Here is a 20,504-nt window from a genome sequence, read left to right as displayed (position 1 = left end):
TGGAGATGAAATTGTTATGTATGGTAGACATTAGTCCCGTAGACTTTTTCTGGGGGTTAATCCAAGTGTCCAGTGGATGAGAGGATAAAGGTAAATCCCATGGAACTCCATGGGTACGAATCGCTGTTCTCAATTGTAAATACAAGAACTAAGAAAACCCAGGGAGGGAATATCGGTCCTTAAGCTGTTGAAATGAATGCAGGCCATCTCTGCTGTACAAATCTTTGAGTCTATGGACTCCTAAAGCGGCCCAGCTTTTATTGTAGAATGAGCCCGTGGTTTTATTTTGATAGGGTGATGAATATTCACAAGCCAGCTGAAGCACTCATTTGCCCTGTAAAGGCTGAACTGTTTGTCGCCGCAAACACTCAGAGACAAAGTATACGATAAAACCACTGCAGAGTTTTATGCCAGAAGCTGTATTTATTTTCATCTGGACTGCAAATAGTGATTTTTCTTAAATTACTGTTAAATGCTGTACCGATTGCCTTCTTGAACTAGCCATCCTTTTTCAACCTGTAAATTCCTGAAAAGAAGTGGAAAATGCCAGTCACAAATGCCCAAAAGACAAGTTTAAATCTTAAAATCTGCTGTAATTTTTCCATTCATCAGTCCAAAATAGACATATTTCAATTTACAGTCAAATAAAACAGATGAAATAATCACACTTTCACAATCCAACAGCTGGAGCAACTTGATGTTAGTCTTTTTTTACTTGAAACACATGAAATAAACCATTAAATAAAAAATAAAAAATAAAAATATATAGCTCCGGTAGTACATATAATAAGTAATAAGTACATATTTTTTAAATATCAATCCAAGTTGACACTCCCAGTTCTAGCAACGAAACAGAGTAAACTGGCTGTTTTTATGTGTTGTTAGTGTATTGTTTAACTTAAACTAAAAATGTTAAAAAAAAAACTAAAAAAAACGTTAAAGGTGATGAATGTAACAGGCTTCAAAGGTTTTCTGAACCCTGTCCAACAAGGTTTTCTTTTACTTCTGAAGAATTTTGACTTTTTTCTCAAAATTCAGAGATTAAATTCAGAATTCTAAAAAATGTTACATTTATTTTTTTCGGTGGCCCTAATCCTCTTCCGTATTATAACCACTGGATAGGCTATAGGAAAAATAACATTTTGTTATACTGATTTATGATTTTCTTATCTTTTAGTCGGCACTTTCTGTCACCCAGCGTTACTCAGCAGCAGCAGCAGCAGCAGTCAACACACGGGTTGTCGTGCTGTACGTGATGACGACACCAGAAGGCCCTAGCGTCGTTTGTAACGTAACATGCCATTGAGAAGAAGAGGGAAAGATGGCGTCCTCTAACAATCCTCGCAAATTTAGCGAAAAAATCGCTCTGCACAACCAGAAACAGGCGGAAGAAACCGCTGCGTTTGAAGAAGTGATGAAAGACTTGAACATCACCAGAGCTGCACGGGTAAGACCTGCACAAGCCAGTCTGTTTACATTTTGGTTGCATCGCTTTTTTTTTTTTTTTTTGGCATGTAATGAACGCTGCGGAGATAAATCTGAACATTTGGATGCTAGGTTGCTAAAGTTAATATAAGATGCATCAATTTTACTCAGCAAATGTATGTTTTCATTCTGCCTGCCAACATCATGCCACCGTCACTCGGATATAAACAAGTTAACATGCTGGTCTGCAGCGATAACTAGGTTAGCAGGCTGCTGGTGAATAATGTGCACCTGTGCTGTCTGTGGATTGAGCTGCTGTCATTTCATTAACAAACAAACAAACAAACAACATGTAAATATTACATCTGAGACATGCTAGATAGTCAACCTCTGGAAACCAAATTGGCTTATTATTTCTGAAAGGGCTTTAGTTAGTATTTGTTATCCAGCTGGATGTTAACCAGCCTTCCCAGATGTGATGCTTTTACCTATTTACCATCCTGTTACCTTCATGTTACCTCTTCTACGTTTTGCATAACAGCTGACTGATTATTGTCACAATGTAACACAAGACCTGTGGAAACTGAAAACAAATACCCCTGCTTTACCTCGATTTTAAAACATCAAACAATTTAATTTTAGTTGATGTAAAATTAACTTCATGATTATTGACTAAATGTTATTGTTTAGTTATCCCCTCTATTGCTGTCGATCAATCTTTCCAACTAGTCAGAGACATTTTCTGATTTGTACATTGATAACCAATATAAATAAATAAAAATGCAAACATCTTTTTTTTTTTTTTTTTTAGAATTTATTCCAAATGATTCACCTAATTGTAAAATTATGACTGAATATGCATTTCTAAGAGCATTTTGTAAGCATTTCCTGGCAATGTTTTAACTCTGTAACACTAGTTGTGATGATTATGTTATAATATAGAAATAATACAGCGTGTCTGCAGACTTTGGTTTATCTATAAATGATCAGAAATAAGTTATTAATAGCATTTTCCTATATCAAAAAGGTGAGTGTTTGAAATGTCTTCCAACAATAAAACATTCAGTTTATAATGTTATAATCAACAGAGTAAAGGAGCACATTTTAACATTTTACACATTGTATGGATATTTAACTTTAAAAAAACTGACTTTATGAGTCAATTATTTAAATAGTTCCCAAAGAATATTCTGATGATTAATTACCCATTGATTGCCAAATGCTCCTTTCTCTACTGACCACAAATTAAGGTCAGTGTTTTGCTGGGAAACATCTTATTATTAGCCCTAGTGCTCGAAATGATACCCACATACTTACCACAGGCCTGGCACTGTAAACCTGACTTTTACTGTCACATATTGCAAGAAAAAGAAAAAACTCACTCTGTCAGTCGTACATGTCAGATATCTTTGTGGTGTCATCCAAATGTCAACCCAATGCATTTGTTCAGATCATGCTCAGGCTTACTGCAGCTCATTGTTAGTTAAAAGAAAAAGAATGAATGCTTTCATTACCGTGTTGTTGTTCAAACATACATAACTTCTGTGACTGATTTTGTCTCTTGTTTTAAATGGTAATACTGTGACTGCAGCAGTCGTGTGTCAGTCAGGTCTCATTTTTTCTTTGTTTGGTATGAAGATGTTGTGTGCTTCAATCTGCCTGTCTCATCATGTTTCATCTGTTAATTAAAGGATTCATTACTCTTTCACTCCCATCACTGTGGACCGGCAGGTTTCATTCTGTCATCGTCTTTTTTATTGATTCAGATCAATCATTCACTCATGCTTTCATCCAATTTTACTTTGCACAGTTGCAGTTACAGAAGACCCAGTATTTGCAACTAGGGCAGAATCGTGGACAGTACTATGGAGGCTCACTGCCCAATGTCAATCAGATTGGAAATGGCAACATTGACCTGCCTTTTCAGGTGAGCCCTTAGCCTCTCTCGGCTGGTTAAACAATGGTTTGTTCTCGACCTTACCTTTTTTATCTTTAAAAAAAAAAAAATGCTAGAATATTATTAGACAAAACCGTTTTTTAGTCCTCTTTACTATTGGTGAAAGCTTGACTCAAAGCAGAGAATTGTAGTAAAAGACATTTTTACAAAATCTGCAGGCTTTGATGCCACTAGAGGTCAAAGGTTGTTTCATGGTTCAGGAGTGAAAGGAAGCTAGAATTGTGTATGACAAGGTTCAACCCTGCAGTGTAATTTGGTTCCTAAATTTAAAAAAATGTATCATTGCTTGTCATGGCTTTCCATCTTTAAAAACATTTGCCAACTCGAGCATCAGTATGGGTGGCCCATGGCTTGACTCATTTTGAGATGAACACATTTGCACCATTAGTTCAAAGACATGATCCTTAGACGTAGTTGTGTTGCGTGTTTAAGCTGTGTTGCTGGCCTCATTCACCTGATGTGTTCACTCCAGAACTCAGTGCTGGATACCAGTAGGACCACCAGGCACCACGGCCTGGTGGAGCGTGTTTACCGCGACCGGAACCGCATCACCTCTCCTCATCGCCGACCACTGTCGGTCGACAAACACGGACGCCAGATATCCTTTTGTTCTTGTTGGATGCGTGCCTAAATATTGGTTGGAAGACTTGACTGCTCGCTCTGTTTTTAATACAGATAATAATGTAGCATTTTTGTATGTTTGAAAAGTGAGACCACAGTTTTCATCTGGAGGCCAAACTAACACTTATAAAGAAACAAGTCTGTAATTGGAAACCTGTACACTAAATCCACCCTTAAACCAAAACAAGGCATTTCTTATATGGCTTTTAAAAATGAATGAAAAGTAATCATCAATTGAGAGACTTTATATTCAAACTGTGTAGATTTACTCGTGTTCTATAATCAAGGCTGAACACTCAGCGAACACTAGAAAGAGGAGACAACTCTTCTTTGTTCAACAGTACAATGCTTGGTATTGGTACTGTCCTCTTGACAAGATTGTTCTTGGTAATATGTGCTGCTATTAAATAACAATGAAGCGTCTTTTAACGTGATTGGATCCCAATAACACTCGTGTGTTTGTGTTGGTGGTCGTTTATTTTGCGTCAGGTCTATGACATAAAACCAGCCAACAGGCATGAAACTTTGGATAAGTTGAGATGTTCTTTTTCATCTCCTCTCCTGTTTTTTTTTTACCTTAACTGAGTTCACATCGACAGCTGTCCTTATAGCTCAGTTTACCTCTCACCACCGCCAGACACAAGCTGGAGAAGGTAAGCCCCCTCCCCTTTGTCCTTTTGACAAGATGAGATGATAGTTATATTGAACCAAAGAGATCAACTACAAAAAAAAAAAAAAAAACGAATTATAATGAGTCCTTACATCTGTGTTTCCAAACTCACTTAACACATTTGAGCATCTTTTTTCGTCCACAAGATTACAGAGAAAGGTCTGTGACAGATCCTTCAGTGGATGTGTATGCTGTAGAATTGGCTGTCTGCCTGTTTTGGGGAATTTGGCAGCAATTTTGCTGACTTCTCATCTTTCTCACACATTCAGGACAAACTCGGATTCTGCCTTACACCAGAGCGCCATGAATCCGAAGCCCCAGGAGGTGTTTGCAGGGGGATCGCAGGAGCTGCAGCCCAAACGAGGTAACGGAAGATCCAGTTACAAAGACACAGAGCCACTTTCATTTATTAATGCGCCATGTGCTAATGCAGGCGGCAAACCTTAAATGACATAAAAGGGTAGATGTCACGCCGAAAGAAGAGCTGGGCTGTTAATGAAATATTTATGAAGAGAATGGATACTGATCTCTTGCAAAGAACTGCTTCAGCATGCCAGTGCTCTACATCTCTGAATGGAAATGACTCCGGATGATCCAGAGTCAGGGATCAATAATTCACTGATTATCCATGGATTATGTCTTTTTATGTGTGACGCTCTGATACAATGAATCCCAGAGTGGCTGGCACCCACTCAGTCTGTCTGCTGGTCACCTTGCTATTTTTAGACTGCACAGCACTATATCCTGCCTGACTGGCTCGGATATTGATGACTCATTTCTTGCACTGATTTTGAATTGTTGTTTATTTTGTCATAGCAAGCAACTGTGTCTTGCTGTTTCACTAATTAGTACTGCTGCTAACAGTGCCTGGGACGGAGGACTCTGAGTCAAACACAGATGAGGATGGGCAGAAACAGCTGTGGGACGACAAGGAGGTACTGATGGGAAAAGGGAAGGGCTGCAATGTGTACAATTGTCCTTTTACATGTAAATAATTTGAAATGTGCAGCTAATGATTATGTTTTCTCATCAGGATGATTCATCAAAGCCCAACACATGTGATGTCCCGGGAATTAAGTGAGTGGTTTATATGTTTTCCTATACAGTGATATATCACTGGGATATATTATCCTGTCACTTACACAGCCATAAATAAGTCGTGCAGTGGGAGCGCTGACTGAGGACAACTGGTCCAGGTTCAGTTGAAATGTGCTCTGAAGGCACTTCTTCTGCGTTGAACATTTCCGCTATATGTCGGGAAAGGCCGATGCCTGAATGCAGCAGGGTAATGTTGAGGAGAATAGTCAGAGCGGGTGTCCAGGAAGATGACGCTTTTATCCTGCGCCCACTGCACGACTGGTACGATCTGTGTGTAATAAAGCTGCTTCAGGACGCATTGATATAAAGGCAAAAACTGTCATCTTAGCGTACAACCATGTTGCTTCGTCCACTATCATAACCCCCCCCCCCCATTCTGACAGGGAATATAATTGTTGTGAGAGCCATGTGGGAAAGAAGAACTGAAAAATGTCAGGGGCAGACTGTCCTAAATGTTTCCAGAAATAGATTTGTTAATGATGTCATTGAATAATGAAATTGAGAAAAACTCTTTTCTGTGTCTTTTTTTAGTATATTCCCATCACCAGACCAGGAGTTGAACCCCTCCCTGCTGCCTGCTGCACACAACACCGGCGGTTCTCTGCCCGATCTGACCAACATACAGTTCCCTCCTCCGCTTTCCACCCCACTGGACCCTGACGACAACGTGGCCTTCCCCTCCCTCACCGCGTCCAACAGCACGGGAAGCTTGACCACCAACCTCACCCACCTGGGTATCAGCGCTGCCAGCCATGGTAATAACTTCTATCTCAAAACAGTCAGACTTTTAAGTTCATGTGCAGTAAATGTGGAAGATTTTGTGAATTACATCAAATTTGCAGCACAAAAGAAAACTCTTTTGCAACGTCCTCTTAACTTGGAGTGAAAATAGATTTTGGTTTGAGGCAACATATGTAAAAGGGAACTTGGTCAGCAGACAGAATACAAAGAAACCTTTCACATATGCTTTTATGTTTCTCTTCCTCAGGGATCACCAACTCCTCTCAGCCCACCATGACTGTAACAGCACAGCGCCGCCAACCACCCGTGGTGCCACTGACCCTCACCTCTGACCTCCATCTCCAACAGTCTCCACAGCAGCTTTCACCCACCCTCTCCTCGCCCATAAATATCACACAGGTAAGACTGCTCTGTTTGAGACTCTCTGGTTGATCGCCATCTTGAAAGACAACTTGACATTTTGGGTGTCAATATTCTATCATAGCCCACCATCAGCTGTCGTCTTCCTTGTGTATTTCACACCGCTGTCACGCACCACTCGTATTATAGGTGGCCTACTAATCGAGAATCATGTCTGATTTTAAAAAGTTGAAAATGGCACTGGTGTACCGGCCAATCAGGGAGATTCCTCTCACGACGCTGATTCAACATGTCGAATCGGCCCAAAAAAAGGCAGACGACGGAGCCGGGCTAACCGCAACCACTAGGGTGACAGCCGCTCACCGACAGTCCAACTAAGACCGCCGGCCGACGATCAGCTTGGTGTGTCAGAGAAAAAAGATGAACAACATAATAGTGAGCTGTGGAGTCACACTTTTGTCGGCACAACATGAAGCAGAGGAATGATTTAAGTGCACCAGCTGACCACCCTTAAAAGCTTCAAATCATGTAGTGCTGATTTCTCATTTTGTCATCTTTCCCCGTCAGCAATGTGAACTCTCTCTCTTTGACCTTTTTTAAACTTTTGGTTTTGGACTTAAATTGTCAGATTTGGGGACTTTCGGCACATTTAAATCCCACTACTCTATCACAGCCCAATTCTAAACAGTTCATGAAATATAGAAAAGGAGACGCAGGTCCTCGTGTGTGTTTTCGCACACTCTTTGCCACCCAGTAAACAGCTTTTTTGTCTTTTTTTAATAATGCCTATTCTCGACTTATCAGTATTAGACCATATTTTTCAACTTGTAATGATTTATTTAGACAGATGACTATAAGGTTAATAAAGACATGCCACATTGACTCTTTTATAACAAACATACATTTTTATTTCATTTGACAAAGATAGTTATTTTCAAACCTTTTTCTGTTGGGGTTTTATAAATAAAAAAACTTCTAAAATTAAGTTTATTCTTGACAGAGATGTTTCTCTTCTCATTTTTTTCCCTGTGGGTCCCAGAGGGGCTCAGCTTTTCTTAGCTACAAGCACGGTGAGCTTCAAGTAAAGTGTATGTGTGTGTCGAGATTGACACCTAACATATGAATAATTTAAAGTCAACGCTCCTGTGAGGAAGTTTCACTATGTATCAGTCAATGTGGACACAGCCATGCATCTTTCCTCTTTTCTCATCGTGTCCTGTACATGAGCACAGAGACATTTTCTGATCTGTACATTTATAACCAATATACATAAAAAAATGCAAACATCTTTTTTTTAGAATTTATTCCAAATGATTCACCTAATTGTAAAATTATGACTGAATATGCATTTCAAAGAGCATTTTGTAAGCATTTCCTGGCAATGTTTTAACTCTGTAACACTAGTTGTGATGATTATGTTATAATATAGAAATAATACAGCGTGTCTGCAGACTTTGGTTTATCTATAAATGATCAGAAATAAGTTATTAATAGCATTTTCCTATATCAAAAAGGTTAGTGTTTGAAATGTCTTCCAACAATAAAACATTCAGAGCACAAAAATCTCTTTCACCCCACTTTCGTTTAACAACCAAACCCACCACCAATCAAAACAAAGGCTGTTTCTGCAGCGTGCTAACAATCACTGTTATTCTGAATGGTCTTGTATGCTTTTGTAGGCCATAAAGAAGCATCAGTATTAGTTTCATAACCAGTTAAAAACTTCTCACTGGAGCTGTGAAGTGGATTATCCTCAGAGTTATCTGAGGATAACCAGAGATGGCCTTCAGGTTTTCTGTCAACCAAAAAAAACAGAATGCTCTCTTTACTCTGTTCTGTAAAAAGTTTGGCTTTATCACTGTAATCCCTGTCCAAGTGACTGGAGAACGTAGTCAACACGTGCCTATTTTCATCACAGTTTGTCTCAACAATATCAGGTGTGGTTTTAACAGTTACATTCAAATAGCTGTCAAGTCAATTCAGAATATACGGCCGCAGTTCAAAACACTAACCTGAGAGTTCATCCATGTCTTCTTGCAGGCTTTGCCAACAGAGCTGCTGACCCTGGAGCAGCAGCTTTCCCAGTACCCCCTGTTCAACCAGCTGACGGCTCAGGCCCAGGCCCAGCTGCTTAGTGACCTCCAGAAGCAGCAGCAGGTTCTGTCGCAGGGCATCCAGCTCATCACTTTGCCAACTTTGGCCTCCCCTGGAACAGCCAGCAGCCCCTCCTCGGACAGCCAGAGCCAGACCACCGCCAGCATCAGCATCAGCTCGGTAAGAAATCCAGGAAGTCTTGTGAGATTTGATGAAATGACTGGGAACCTTTTGTTTCTTATTTAGCCTTAAACAGTTCTACCATTACCCAAAGTATCTAGATCTTTACACTACTTTGCTTTGACACTGATTGGTTCTTTCAGAAGTGAGCTTATTACAAGAAGCATATCTGCACTCTTCCCTGAGCATATCTTTAACACTTACCTTAGAAGCTGAACAAAAATATGACTTGTTAGGTTGATATTTTCTGCTGTGGGAGATGCTAGCATGTCCTTATACACTTATATACTTATAAGTGTATATTAGTACTGCATATTAGCATTTAGTTTCAAAATGTGTCAGTTTTTGTTTCGTTAAAATGTTTTCCAATGTAATTGAGTGTTGAACAAAATACACATTCTGCCATTCTCTTGCAACATTCATGTGCTCTTCAGATGGTCCCAGTTTTTGAGTTGGGTTTTTTTCCGACTTCAGTGTGTTCACGTGCTTTCAATTTGAAAAGTAGGAATGTTGTAACAACACCAGCAACATGACTGCTGCGAAGAAGATGTGAGGAAAGTGACTGTTGAGAGAGTTTAACCTCAGTGTTCATCGCTGTTTGCAGTATTTTAGTGACAGCGAGGAACCAAGGAAACAAAACATCTTTTGCCCGCCATGTTAATGACAAATATGACGTCAAGTCAGAATGTCGGTCACCAAATTCTGTCCCGAGTTGACCTGCTGTTGTTCCGACTTGCAGGAACAACAGCAATGCAGGCGTTCACGAGCATCACATGAATGCAGCATCAACCACTTAAGCTTTACTTTTTGACCACAGTACGACCATGACTGATTGTCTGCACCATTCAATGCAATATAAGACTTTTTTCAGCAAATATTACTGTCGTGCTTGAACATTTCCAGGATCCAAACCACAAATGACTATACTTTTGTAGCTGACTGAATACTTCCCACACTACTATATAGCCGTTTTCACATGTGCACTCCGGATAATATCTAGATATTTAAAGGAGGACTTCTCCGGAGATTCTCCCGACCTAGCCGTTCACATATGCTCCTCACAGCGGGGGACTTTCCCTGTCGGCGGGGGGGGGGGAGGGGGGGGGGGGGGATTTCCTGAGGTAAGACGTGATGTAAATAAACAACGCGGAAGTAGCAGCCATAGCAACAGAGTCCGCTACACGACGTTATAATGAGAATATTTGCCTTTATATCAATGCTATGTGTAATCCAATGGGATGACAACATTCACAAGAGTGGAGAACAACATACTGACGAACAGAAAACATCATGCAGCCGTTTAATTACGTGCACGGAGATCATAGTGGTCGTGTGAAGACACTTTAGCCGGTCACTGTATATAAAAGTCATTCTCTTCCTATTGGCTCAAATTGAAAATCTCCGGAGTATATGCGGCCGCGTTCAGACATCAGCTTCTCTGGATTATCTGATGAAAAAATACTCAGGGTCTGGCAGGATTAACTCCGGGTAATATCAGAGTAAAAAATGTGGCTGTTGCATTCACACATACGGCTCCTCCTGGAAATCTTTGGAGTTTTTCAGGAGATTTCCGTATGTGTGAAAAGGGTTTATGATTGTAGTCAATCATACGATGCAAGGCACATGCACTCTTACATCCCGCCCTCTGAGATTTGTGTGTGACAGGCATGAAGCCCAGTGCTAGCTAACCCTCTTCCCTCCAACAGTACCGCAATCAGACTGGCTCACCAGCCACTCAGTCTCCAACCTCCCCAGTCTCCAATCAAGGCTTCTCCCCTGGCGGCTCGCCTCAAGTAAGGGCCCACCCACCAAGCTATCTGCTGTTTGGGGGAGGGCTTTGCGCCTGGGGGAAAGCTTATTGTAGATGAGTTAGGCTGCTTTTCATTCTCTGTATCAGCAGTTAATCACTCATGTTGTCAGCAGCTGCATTCTTCATGTCTTCATCTCTACTGTTCACTGTGTGCATGACAACATAGCCAGGGTTTGTTGATGGACTCGTCAAATGTTAGTCTTGTAGTCAGCCAAAGTCTTCCCACTAACTAAAGAGTAGATCAATTGACAAAAAATTAAGGTTTAGGATTTTTCCTTTAGAGAACTTTGGGAATACAAATTATGGAGCACAGCAGCCCAAAAAATATGTTGTGGTTATTTGCCAATTCACTTGCCATATTTAAGAGTAATCCCCCCCCCAGGGTTATTCTGGGTTTTCATCAGAGATCTACTCCAGTCAGGAGGCACATTCTGCCTCTGTTTACTTCTGCTAGCCAAATACTCACACACCCAACATATAACTCTCTCCAGTGATATGTCGTAAGGGCTTTATCCTATCCTCAGGAAAACATTTGGAAGCAGAAAACAAAGTCAGTATTTTAACAATAATAATAATTATAATAATACACTTTATGTTTGTTGTGTTTCTCAGTGTCCAAGGTTGCTTCATGGCACAAGTCCAAATGCAAAAAGATAAATTTGTCAATGTTCAAAATGTAATAGATTCAGAATCAAATGAACATTAAAATGTGAAGTTTATTGTCAAACAAACAAAAGTTATGCTTAGAGTCGGTGTAGATCCTTGAGGTCTAACAAATACGTCGAATGCTTTGCCTCGTCCACAGAAATTTAGAAAAGCAAATTTCCCTTAAAGTGTAAATCATATTTTTCGGCTTGCAGTCTTCTACTTCTGTCTTCTTCTCCTTCTTCTTCTCCTCCTCTGCCTCTAGTGTTTGATCGCATGCTGCAGAGCAGAAGAATTGTGGGGAAATAAAAAAAGCACAACAGCATTACAAAAACTTTATAGCTCTACTAGATGTCAAATTAGGGCTTGACCGATATTGGATTTTTAGCTCTGATATTTGGGAGAGAAAAAAATCGGATTCCATTATATCGGCCGATATCTTCATTAGATCTATATTCGATCTTTAGAGATAGATAGATATAGACATACACATTTATTGGGTTCATCCCTCATATCGGCTGATATTATCGGCTGGCCGATAAATCGGTCGGGTTCTCGTCAAAAAATATCCCCAGTAAACCTTTAAAGAGAGATATAGTTAATCTATTGTTTGAGGTAAGAGAGGGGGATCTGAATGGGAGATAATGGAGTTTTAAAGATACAGAACAAATTTAAATCAAACTGATCTTTGGCCTTTCATGCTGTGATAACTTCACCTCATGTTATTCAGACTCCAACACTAAAAAATGCCAGTCACATAGTGTTTGTGCTTTTCTCATAGCAAGAAAATGTTCTGGGGGAATTACTGTATCTGTCAACCTGGACAGCGTAGTATTTTTGATTGCCTATGAAATGAGATTTTACTCACTACCTCTGTGGAAGAATGTGGATACATCGCCCTATAAGGTTCAGAATCAGGCTTCATTTGGATCATGTTTGATAACATTTAGCTGCTAGTAGCTCACACTAAAGCATGATGTGATTTAAACATAATCATGACCAGTAGTCAGAATATTCAGAATAACAGAGTCTGGGTTGAGAAATGCCAGAATTCCCCTTTGAACAACTTGAAGTTGTGTTTGTATCACAGTGAACGGGGCTGCTGCGGTCAACAAAACAATGCACTGTTGTGTCTTTTCCACAGGGATGAAAAACGACCACATCATGTTCATACTTCCACTGCCAATCTCAGTTATTTTTAATGAGATTTTTTTAACGTCATTATAGAAGATTAGGTACATGTACATGATACATTGAATGATGAACAAATAATCCCTTATTTTCTTTTCCTAGTTTTTAAACAGCTTCCTTTTTTCTGTCACTGAACCGTCACAGCCCTAGTCATGAACATCATTTGCTTTGGCCACTGCTCAGCTCAACACGTCTGTGTTTTTTTTTTTTTGCTTGAGTTATCTGTTGTTCCATCGCTGAAATATCTAACTTGCCTTCTTGCAATTATTGTATAACTTCTTCATATCCCTTGTGTGTGATCTCTGTTGTGTTCTTCTCTTCCTCCAGCACATTCCTGTGGTAGGCAGCATATTCGGCGACTCCTTCTACGATCAGCAGTTGGCATTGAGGCAGACCAACGCCCTCTCCCACCAGGTGACACAACACGCACAGACATGAAGAAGTGTCAAAAAAATAAGGTAGCCTTCACGTAGTTCCTGCATTAATATCGGGTTACAATTCTGTCCCTTTTCAGCTGGAACAGTTCAACATGATCGAGAACCCCATCAGCTCCAACAGCCTTTACAACCAGTGCTCCACCCTCAACTACACACAGGCGGCCATGATGGGCCTCACCGGGAGCAGCCTGCAGGACGCGCAGCAACTCGGCTACAGCAGCCACGGCAACATCCCCAACATCATCCTCACAGGTAGCTACACCACAAGTCCATCCTACCTCATATCATCTTTTTATACTAGTGCTGTGTTTGACAAAACCGTACTCCATGCAGTGTGTCTGCGTCTCAGTGGGTTCAGGGTTTATGCTTCTGGCCAGTATCACATGCAGTTTTCCTGCAGATAGCGATATCAACGTCCAAAATGTCCGGCGGGGAAATGTGCCAAATGAAAGGCTATATTATGAAAAGGCATATTAAAAGATCGTGTTTCCCACACATTGACTTTACTTGCCGACCATTTTTGCATTTATTCCTTTTTTTTATATGTATAACAATTTGTGTTTCCTAAAAGCTGTTTTGCAGAGAGCTTCACACGTCTGGCAGAGCGGTGCTGTACACTGTTTTTATTTGTGTGTGTTTTATTGAAGATTTTGAAGATATATATGGCAGTCCATATATGGTCAAATGTTACCAGCGATATTAGCTGTAAAAAAAAAGTCTAGCGTGAACTCTGATTGGATTACTTTGTTCAGTATATTTGGCTTTAGCTGCATCGTACACCTTGTTGGAAAAAAACATTTCCATAGTGAGTAATAGTGAGCTTCAGCAGTTTTTCAGGTTAAATATAGTCTCTTTCAATCAGAAGAAAAACAAAAATCACATTTATAGACTATAAGCTTATTTTATAATGAAATCAGTGCAGTACTGGAAGCAGAATTAAACCAATGCTTGTAGGAATTTCAGAGTTTCAACATTGTACTCGTGCTTAAAATAGATATATCCAGTGGGGTCAAAAAGCTGGATCAGGGTGTAAAATGAATGGTATTTTTTGTGCTTATCTCTAAAGATAATAATTCTTTCAATCTAGTTGAACCTGTGTGAAAATGTCCACATGACGCTTGCTGTTCCTCCCCTTGTTTCTCACATGTCTCTCTTTCGATCGTTTCTCTGATGTGTTGTCTCAGTCACAGGCGAGTCCCCGCCGAGCCTCTCCAAAGAGCTCACCAACTCCCTGGCGGGTGTGGGCGATGTCAGCTTTGACGCAGACTCTCAGTTTCCTCTGGACGAGCTCAAGATCGACCCGCTCACCCTAGACGGACTGCACATGCTCAACGACCCTGACATGGTGCTCGCCGACCCCGCCACTGAGGACACGTTCAGGATGGACAGACTGTAACGTGAGAAGCTGAGAACAGGAAGGGGAAGAAGAAAAAAAAAAACACACTAACTTGTGAATGGAGAAAAACAAAGGGCAGGATGAACCCTCTCCCTTGTTGCATGGCCGTCCAGCTGCCCGACCTCGCCCTCAAGTCCGTAAAGCCCAAAAGACAACAGGGAAAAAGACATCCAGTGGCTTGCAGGGGAATGGCCTCGCTATCGTTTTGAATGAGATTGGTCGCTCAGCGCTTTCGCTAGCCTGCTGTGTTTACAGTGTACCATTACATGCCACATTTATTCCAAAAAAATACGCACATTTGACTTTTTTTTTTTTTTCTCTCTTCATATCCACTTGTTTTGTTGATATTTACTTGTAGCAGGAAGCTGCTAGGACATTGGGCTAAACCGTACCTGTTCTTACGGCTGTGTTGAAAACAGAAAAGAAGATAACAGCCGGTTTGCTTGTACCTTGCAATCAAATGAATCGGTTTTCCATCATGCCGTAACGGCTTTCTATTTCTCACTCAAAGCTTTATTTTTGACAACCAAATGTTATTTTCGTCATGTACTGTATGTTTTGATGCTTTCTGTATTTATATGTTTTATTTATTTATTTGGTTACAGATATTTTATATTCCATTTCATAATTTAAATTTAATGCCAAAATGCTCTCTCTAGGCATAGTGTAAGATTGCACTGATGTACTTTGTGTCTATTTATTAATTACGTACATATTTATATCTATGTGTTTGTTAAGCTACTTGGTTAATGAAGGAGTGCAAAACCTCCCCATAGTTGCTCTTAAGTGTTCAATGTGCCATTCTCTGATGTAGGGCGAAGCGTAAGTTGCCATGCTGCAGCCCGACAGTCCAATCAAAATTTCGCACAGCTCCAGAAAACACTGCATGCTCCAGAAATGGGTTGGTTTTTATGCCACTTGAATTAACTTTTTCTGAGAAAACATCAGGTATTTCTATTGAACTAGAAAGCAAGACAAATTGGTCCCAATTAATTTTTCTGCTGGCCAAAAAAAAGCATATATCTATCCAGACTGAACATCCTTTCAGTGAAGGAATCGGCCAGTTTTGAAACACTAAAATCTGAAATCTTTTGGAAGTCGTCACTGTGAAATCACCTGATTTTGCCTTACATGAGTATTCTACTGTTCTACTTTAAGTGTCTCGCGTGACAAACGTATTTTCGTAACTTATTGTAACATTTTCCTGTCTTTCAGAGGAACTTTAACTTTTGGTCAGTGATATTTGTGGTTCTGTTGTGTAAGGTTTGACAAATCAATGTACTGTATTTTGTATCGGTACAGTTTATAGCCAAATCGTCAATGTTTTTTAAAAGTGGAGCTTAAAAGGAAAAAAAAAAAAAAATCAAAGGATGGGTTTCAAGTTTTTGAGAAGGAGTGCAATTATGGGGAGGCTTTTTGCTCCGTGACAGGGAAGCTCTAACAAAAAAGCTAAAGACCAGTGGCACACAGGTCGACAACAAAATAACTATTCACAGTATAAAGAACTAATGTTGGATATTTAACAGTACAGAAGCCTTAAGATGGTTGTTATCATAAAAGAATATAGGGATATATGAAGTATATTTGGTACACTGGAGAAGGTACATAAAGAGTATTTCTAGAATTAGTATTGTATGCACACAGCACAGAGATCTACCCTGGTCCGTTCAGTGTAATAAACAAAACCGTCACAAATACAATCAGGGATGTAGAAGAGTCTAAAACTGTTTACGCAACCTTTTTAACTGTAAATGTTTACACAGGGTTCATCTGACAATGTACATATTGATATCAGCTCTCGATACATCCATGAGCCATCTCTTTTTAACCAACACGTGTCAAACAAACGGTGTCAAACTTCAGATTGGATTCTGCAATGGCCTTTTGTCAGAGTTTCCCTGAGAGGTGTGTGTCGCTCTGTGGGGTCATGTTTGGTATATTGTAATGTTCATGTACAGACACGCTAATCATTTATTCACCGAAACGCTCTGTTGGAAAGATCCCACCCCCCCCTCGCCCCCAACCACTCAACCCCCTCCCCACCTGTAAAGGAATCACGTTTGATTTTACTGCATACCTCTACAGTTAGTACGTTGAAGTGATGATTGTCTGCTGTACTGGTCCATCAAAGGTTTTCGCTCGGCTTTTTTTTTTTGTTGTGATTCCTATGCAAATTAGACAAAAAAAAAGCGACCCCTTAAAGGGAAAATCCACCTGTGATGCTTTCAAGAAGTAAAGCTGGATTTCCTCTTCTCAAATGGGAGATAGTGGAGTTTTGAGTACGGTTATTTGGACTACAATATTCTCCTTTTGATAACCCTAGCTACATGTATATTGCTTTATTGTAACGAAGCTTCTCACAGAAAACAAAAGTAGTATTGTTGCTCTGCATTGCAAACCCCCTCTGCAGAGATGGATATGTTTGAGATGAAGCTCTGACTATTGTAAGCTCGTCTAGTGAATACAATGAGTGCAGGACGTTGAGTGTTGCAGTGGTGCTATGACAATCAAAATATGTGAAGTCGAACTCTAAACTTCCAATTCCTGTCCAGAAACATAGATCCAGCTTGTCTTTTACTTTACTCTTAGCCTCCAGCTTCACATGTTTCTTTCTACCTAACTTTTGCCTTAAAAGAAACTCCCTCTTTCTAATCCCGAAGGACCTGATGCTAAACCTGACCTAGATGTTTTAAGATCAGTTTATCACTCTAGATTAGCTGCTGGAAATTTGTGGACTATAGTTGGCTGGAAGAAGAAAAACACTCCAAATTGGGCATAGAAATGCATCTTAACTTGGATTTTTCCTTTAAGTCGCTGAAACAAATGTAAAGAACTCATTCTCTGCATTTCATGTTTCCAGAGGTTTGATTCATAAACAAATGAAGCATTGTGTTTAAGCCAAACGTCACTCCTTTATTTCCAGGTACCAGGTATGTTTATGATTTTTGATCTTTCCTCTCACTCCCCCTCCTGTCATCCCACTGATTACTATAGTCCCTCACACTGACCTTGTACATACGCTATAGCTAAAACTAAAATGCATGACTAAAGATGACAGTTAAAACCTCTAAACGAAGGCCTTCTATAGCTGCGCAGGTTTGATTTGTGTCACATAACGCTATCACAAAGTCTGAAGGGATGCATGTATTAGTTTCTCCTTTGCAACAGTTAACTCAAGTCTCCTATTCAGTAACTCTGTTACCGCCATCTCAGCATAATGCTACTCCACGAATGATAAGAGAATGTATTTTCTGTGGCAGTGTCCTGGATTCTTGCCTGCTGCCAGAATGACCTGATGTTTTCGGAGCTCTTGGTCCCGCCACAGTCGGATCAGACTCTTGTCTCTCTGCTTTTCAGTTTGTCCCCTTTTCTCCTCCCAGGATTCAGACTGTTCCACTCGCTCTCTCTCTCTCTCTCTCTCTCTCTCTCTCTCTCTCTCTACTGTAGCATCTCACAGCGTATGAGTGTAAACGGTTGGTTTTGGTACATAAAGAAACACACTGTTAAACCCAGCCCCCTCCTCTCTGTCAGCACGACCGCTTGGCTTTCTGAGGAAAATGAAAGCAGGTTTTGGCTTGCGAGGATTATGGATGGAAACGTGCACTGAGTGTTTGCATATATGGACTTGAAACTTCTGAAGCTTCGGCATTACGCAGTCGACTGCATGACATGATAGACACATTGAGCTGACTCTTATCCCATGCTATGTACAGGAGTTTGACCTGGCTTTGTTCAAGTGACAACTGGTGTGATCGTCTTATGTTGTTGTTGCCTATCATGTCAGGTTTTGGGCTGGGTAAAGTGTAACTCTGCATTTATGTTGTTTTTTTGTTTTGTTTTTTTTTAACTTTAACTTTTGTGCAATGTTTAGTCCACTAGTTGCTTCGCACTTTATTTGTGACTTCCTGGCTCTTGAGCAGGGACTGTTCTGCCCAATGTGAATGCTGACTGTTTGACTCCAGATGTATACTCGGGAGATATTTTCATGTCAAAGAAAAAGATGAATTCTCTATTTTCCTTTGTAAACTATATTTTGGCTTGTCTTGTTTTTTTTGTTTTTTTTTTATCTGTGAAGATTTTAGGGGATGCAAAACCAGAAAGGGCTTACTCTAGTGCAGCTTGCGCTCTTGTGTTGAAAAGGAACGGCACTTCGAATGTAATTCTTAGTTTGAGTATTTACCCTCTTCACGAAAACTGCCTAAAATCTGAGCGAGTCACAGTTCTTACACTGATACTGGTTTAGCCTTAGGAGTTATCAGTTACACTCATGTGAAGCAGTCTGCATCTTGACTACAAATACTGTAACTACAACGAGGACTGAATGGTGCACACTATGCTCCATCTACCATAGAGACTGGCAGCTGAAAGCTTCTACTTTAAGGCAAAACAGAACAAACTTAAGTGGTACATGAAGCACTGTATACTGAAGAAGAATTATTAGTGTAATGACATATGTGCAGAGGGATGAAGTGCTTTTTTAAGTGGTCACAGGTTTGTGAACATGGTGATTTAGAAAATAGGTCAAGATTTGAATTTGAATTCAGGCAGCTAGAAAAGTATTACAGAAGAGGATAAAGGCTACGTGAAAGTAAAATCTGGGACTTTTTCAGTTTGATTCAAGGTTTAATTAGCAGAAGAGTTTCAGAAACTATTTAGAAAAAGCATCCAAATTCTGAGGTAAATCCCATGAATGGGTTTTTAGAAACATGTTAGGAAACTGAAAGAAATCCAATATCTGCGATTTAAAAACACTTTTCTGAGTTCATAAATTTAAACCCCAAATTCATTTTTATGTAGACTCTCATAAACAGCACGAGTTTGTCTCTTGTGAAATGTGTAAGCAGTAGAATATGCAAAGAATTAACTTCAGGAGAACTAACGAAAGCTGGAATTCAATTTTGCAAACAAATGAGACGAACGAATCGAAATGTATATTTTCGGCATTTTGTAGATTATTTATTTCTTGACTCCTCTGCTTGTTGTGGTCTGAGACAACATTTACGTGGATTACTTGTTCGCACATTGTTTACGCTGTGTTGAAAAGCAATGAAGCTAATTGTTGTTCCAAACTGAACGATCAGATGAGTGACGCTCACACAGCAGGCCGTCCTGTTTTTTAAAAGTTTTATCCTCTATCCCAGGCTGAAAGGAGTCACAGCTCGTCTTTACTGCTTGTTCCCTGAGTGTTTTAGGTCTGACTCAAATCTCCCTTTAATAACACGGGTTTTCTAAACAACTCTTCAGCTCTCTCTGGATAAAAAAAAAAACAGTGTAAGTTCCACTATAGTGAGAATAGCATTATATTACTGTTGTCCTGCAAGTCGTAGTAAAAGATCTGTAGCTATTTCTTTGTTGCCATGTGATTCTCCCAATGTGACCATTTTTTTTATAAGATGAAAGAAAATTGTCCATTAAATTGAATGTGGAAGACAGATTCTTTTCTGCACATGGTCTTGATTTGCAAAAATATGCTGGAAAAAAACCCAACAACGTCCGATGTCATTTTTCAACACCGCAGCTTGTTGCTGTGGACATGCATGGTGTTTTAATCCTGTTGTATATTGTCTTTGCTATTGTTTCTATTTTGTAATCTGTATTTCCAAATGCAAAGTTTCAAAGATTATTTTGGATATGTGCATGCTTGTGAAATGTTCAGGATGTTGATTTCCACTAAAAGCTGTTGAGTTTGAAAAAAGTCACGTCTATTACTTAAAATCTAACGTTTGGCCTTTGTTGCAGTGTAGCTATTAAATAACGGTTACTGAACGTAATTCATTTAGCACTTCTCCAGAAATGTAAAGGTGCATTAACATGATAAAAGTCGTTCCAGCTGTTGTTTGATTAGCATTTGACTAGTCCAGGAGATTATTGATGCCTCT

General features: G+C 39.9%; 1 protein-coding gene across 1 annotated transcript; it reads left to right on the top strand.

The window, feature by feature from the left end:
* The first annotated feature begins 1,290 nt into the window (after positions 1-1,290).
* crtc1b (CREB regulated transcription coactivator 1b) lies at positions 1,291-20,059 on the top strand. Its single transcript, XM_020656107.3, has 14 exons — positions 1,291-1,447; positions 3,236-3,352; positions 3,855-3,980; positions 4,595-4,656; positions 4,943-5,037; positions 5,523-5,608; positions 5,707-5,750; positions 6,303-6,526; positions 6,760-6,911; positions 8,913-9,146; positions 10,853-10,939; positions 13,120-13,206; positions 13,307-13,481; positions 14,414-20,059. Exons 1-14 carry the CDS (start codon positions 1,322-1,324, stop codon positions 14,623-14,625), a joined length of 1,827 nt encoding a protein of 608 aa, XP_020511763.1. The 5' UTR covers positions 1,291-1,321; the 3' UTR covers positions 14,626-20,059.
* The last annotated feature ends 445 nt before the right edge of the window (positions 20,060-20,504 follow it).

The sequence above is a fragment of the Labrus bergylta genome, chromosome 6, assembly GCF_963930695.1.
Source record: "Labrus bergylta chromosome 6, fLabBer1.1, whole genome shotgun sequence".
In the NCBI taxonomy this organism is placed as follows: Eukaryota; Metazoa; Chordata; class Actinopteri; order Labriformes; family Labridae; genus Labrus; species Labrus bergylta.
The sequence above is the reverse complement of the archived record's forward strand: the minus strand, read 5'-3'. Positions and strand labels throughout refer to the sequence as shown.

What these genes read in the sequence shown, in the direction of transcription:
- crtc1b (XM_020656107.3), top strand. Translation starts at nt 1,322, where the DNA reads ATGGCGTCCTCTAACAATCCTCGCAAATTTAGCGAAAAAATCGCTCTG. An exon ending in ACATCACCAGAGCTGCACGG is followed by an intron (nt 1,448 to 3,235) that starts GTAAGACCTGCA and finishes TACTTTGCACAG; the next exon opens with TTGCAGTTACAGAAGACCCA. An exon ending in CCCCAACATCATCCTCACAG is followed by an intron (nt 13,482 to 14,413) that starts GTAGCTACACCA and finishes GTGTTGTCTCAG; the next exon opens with TCACAGGCGAGTCCCCGCCG.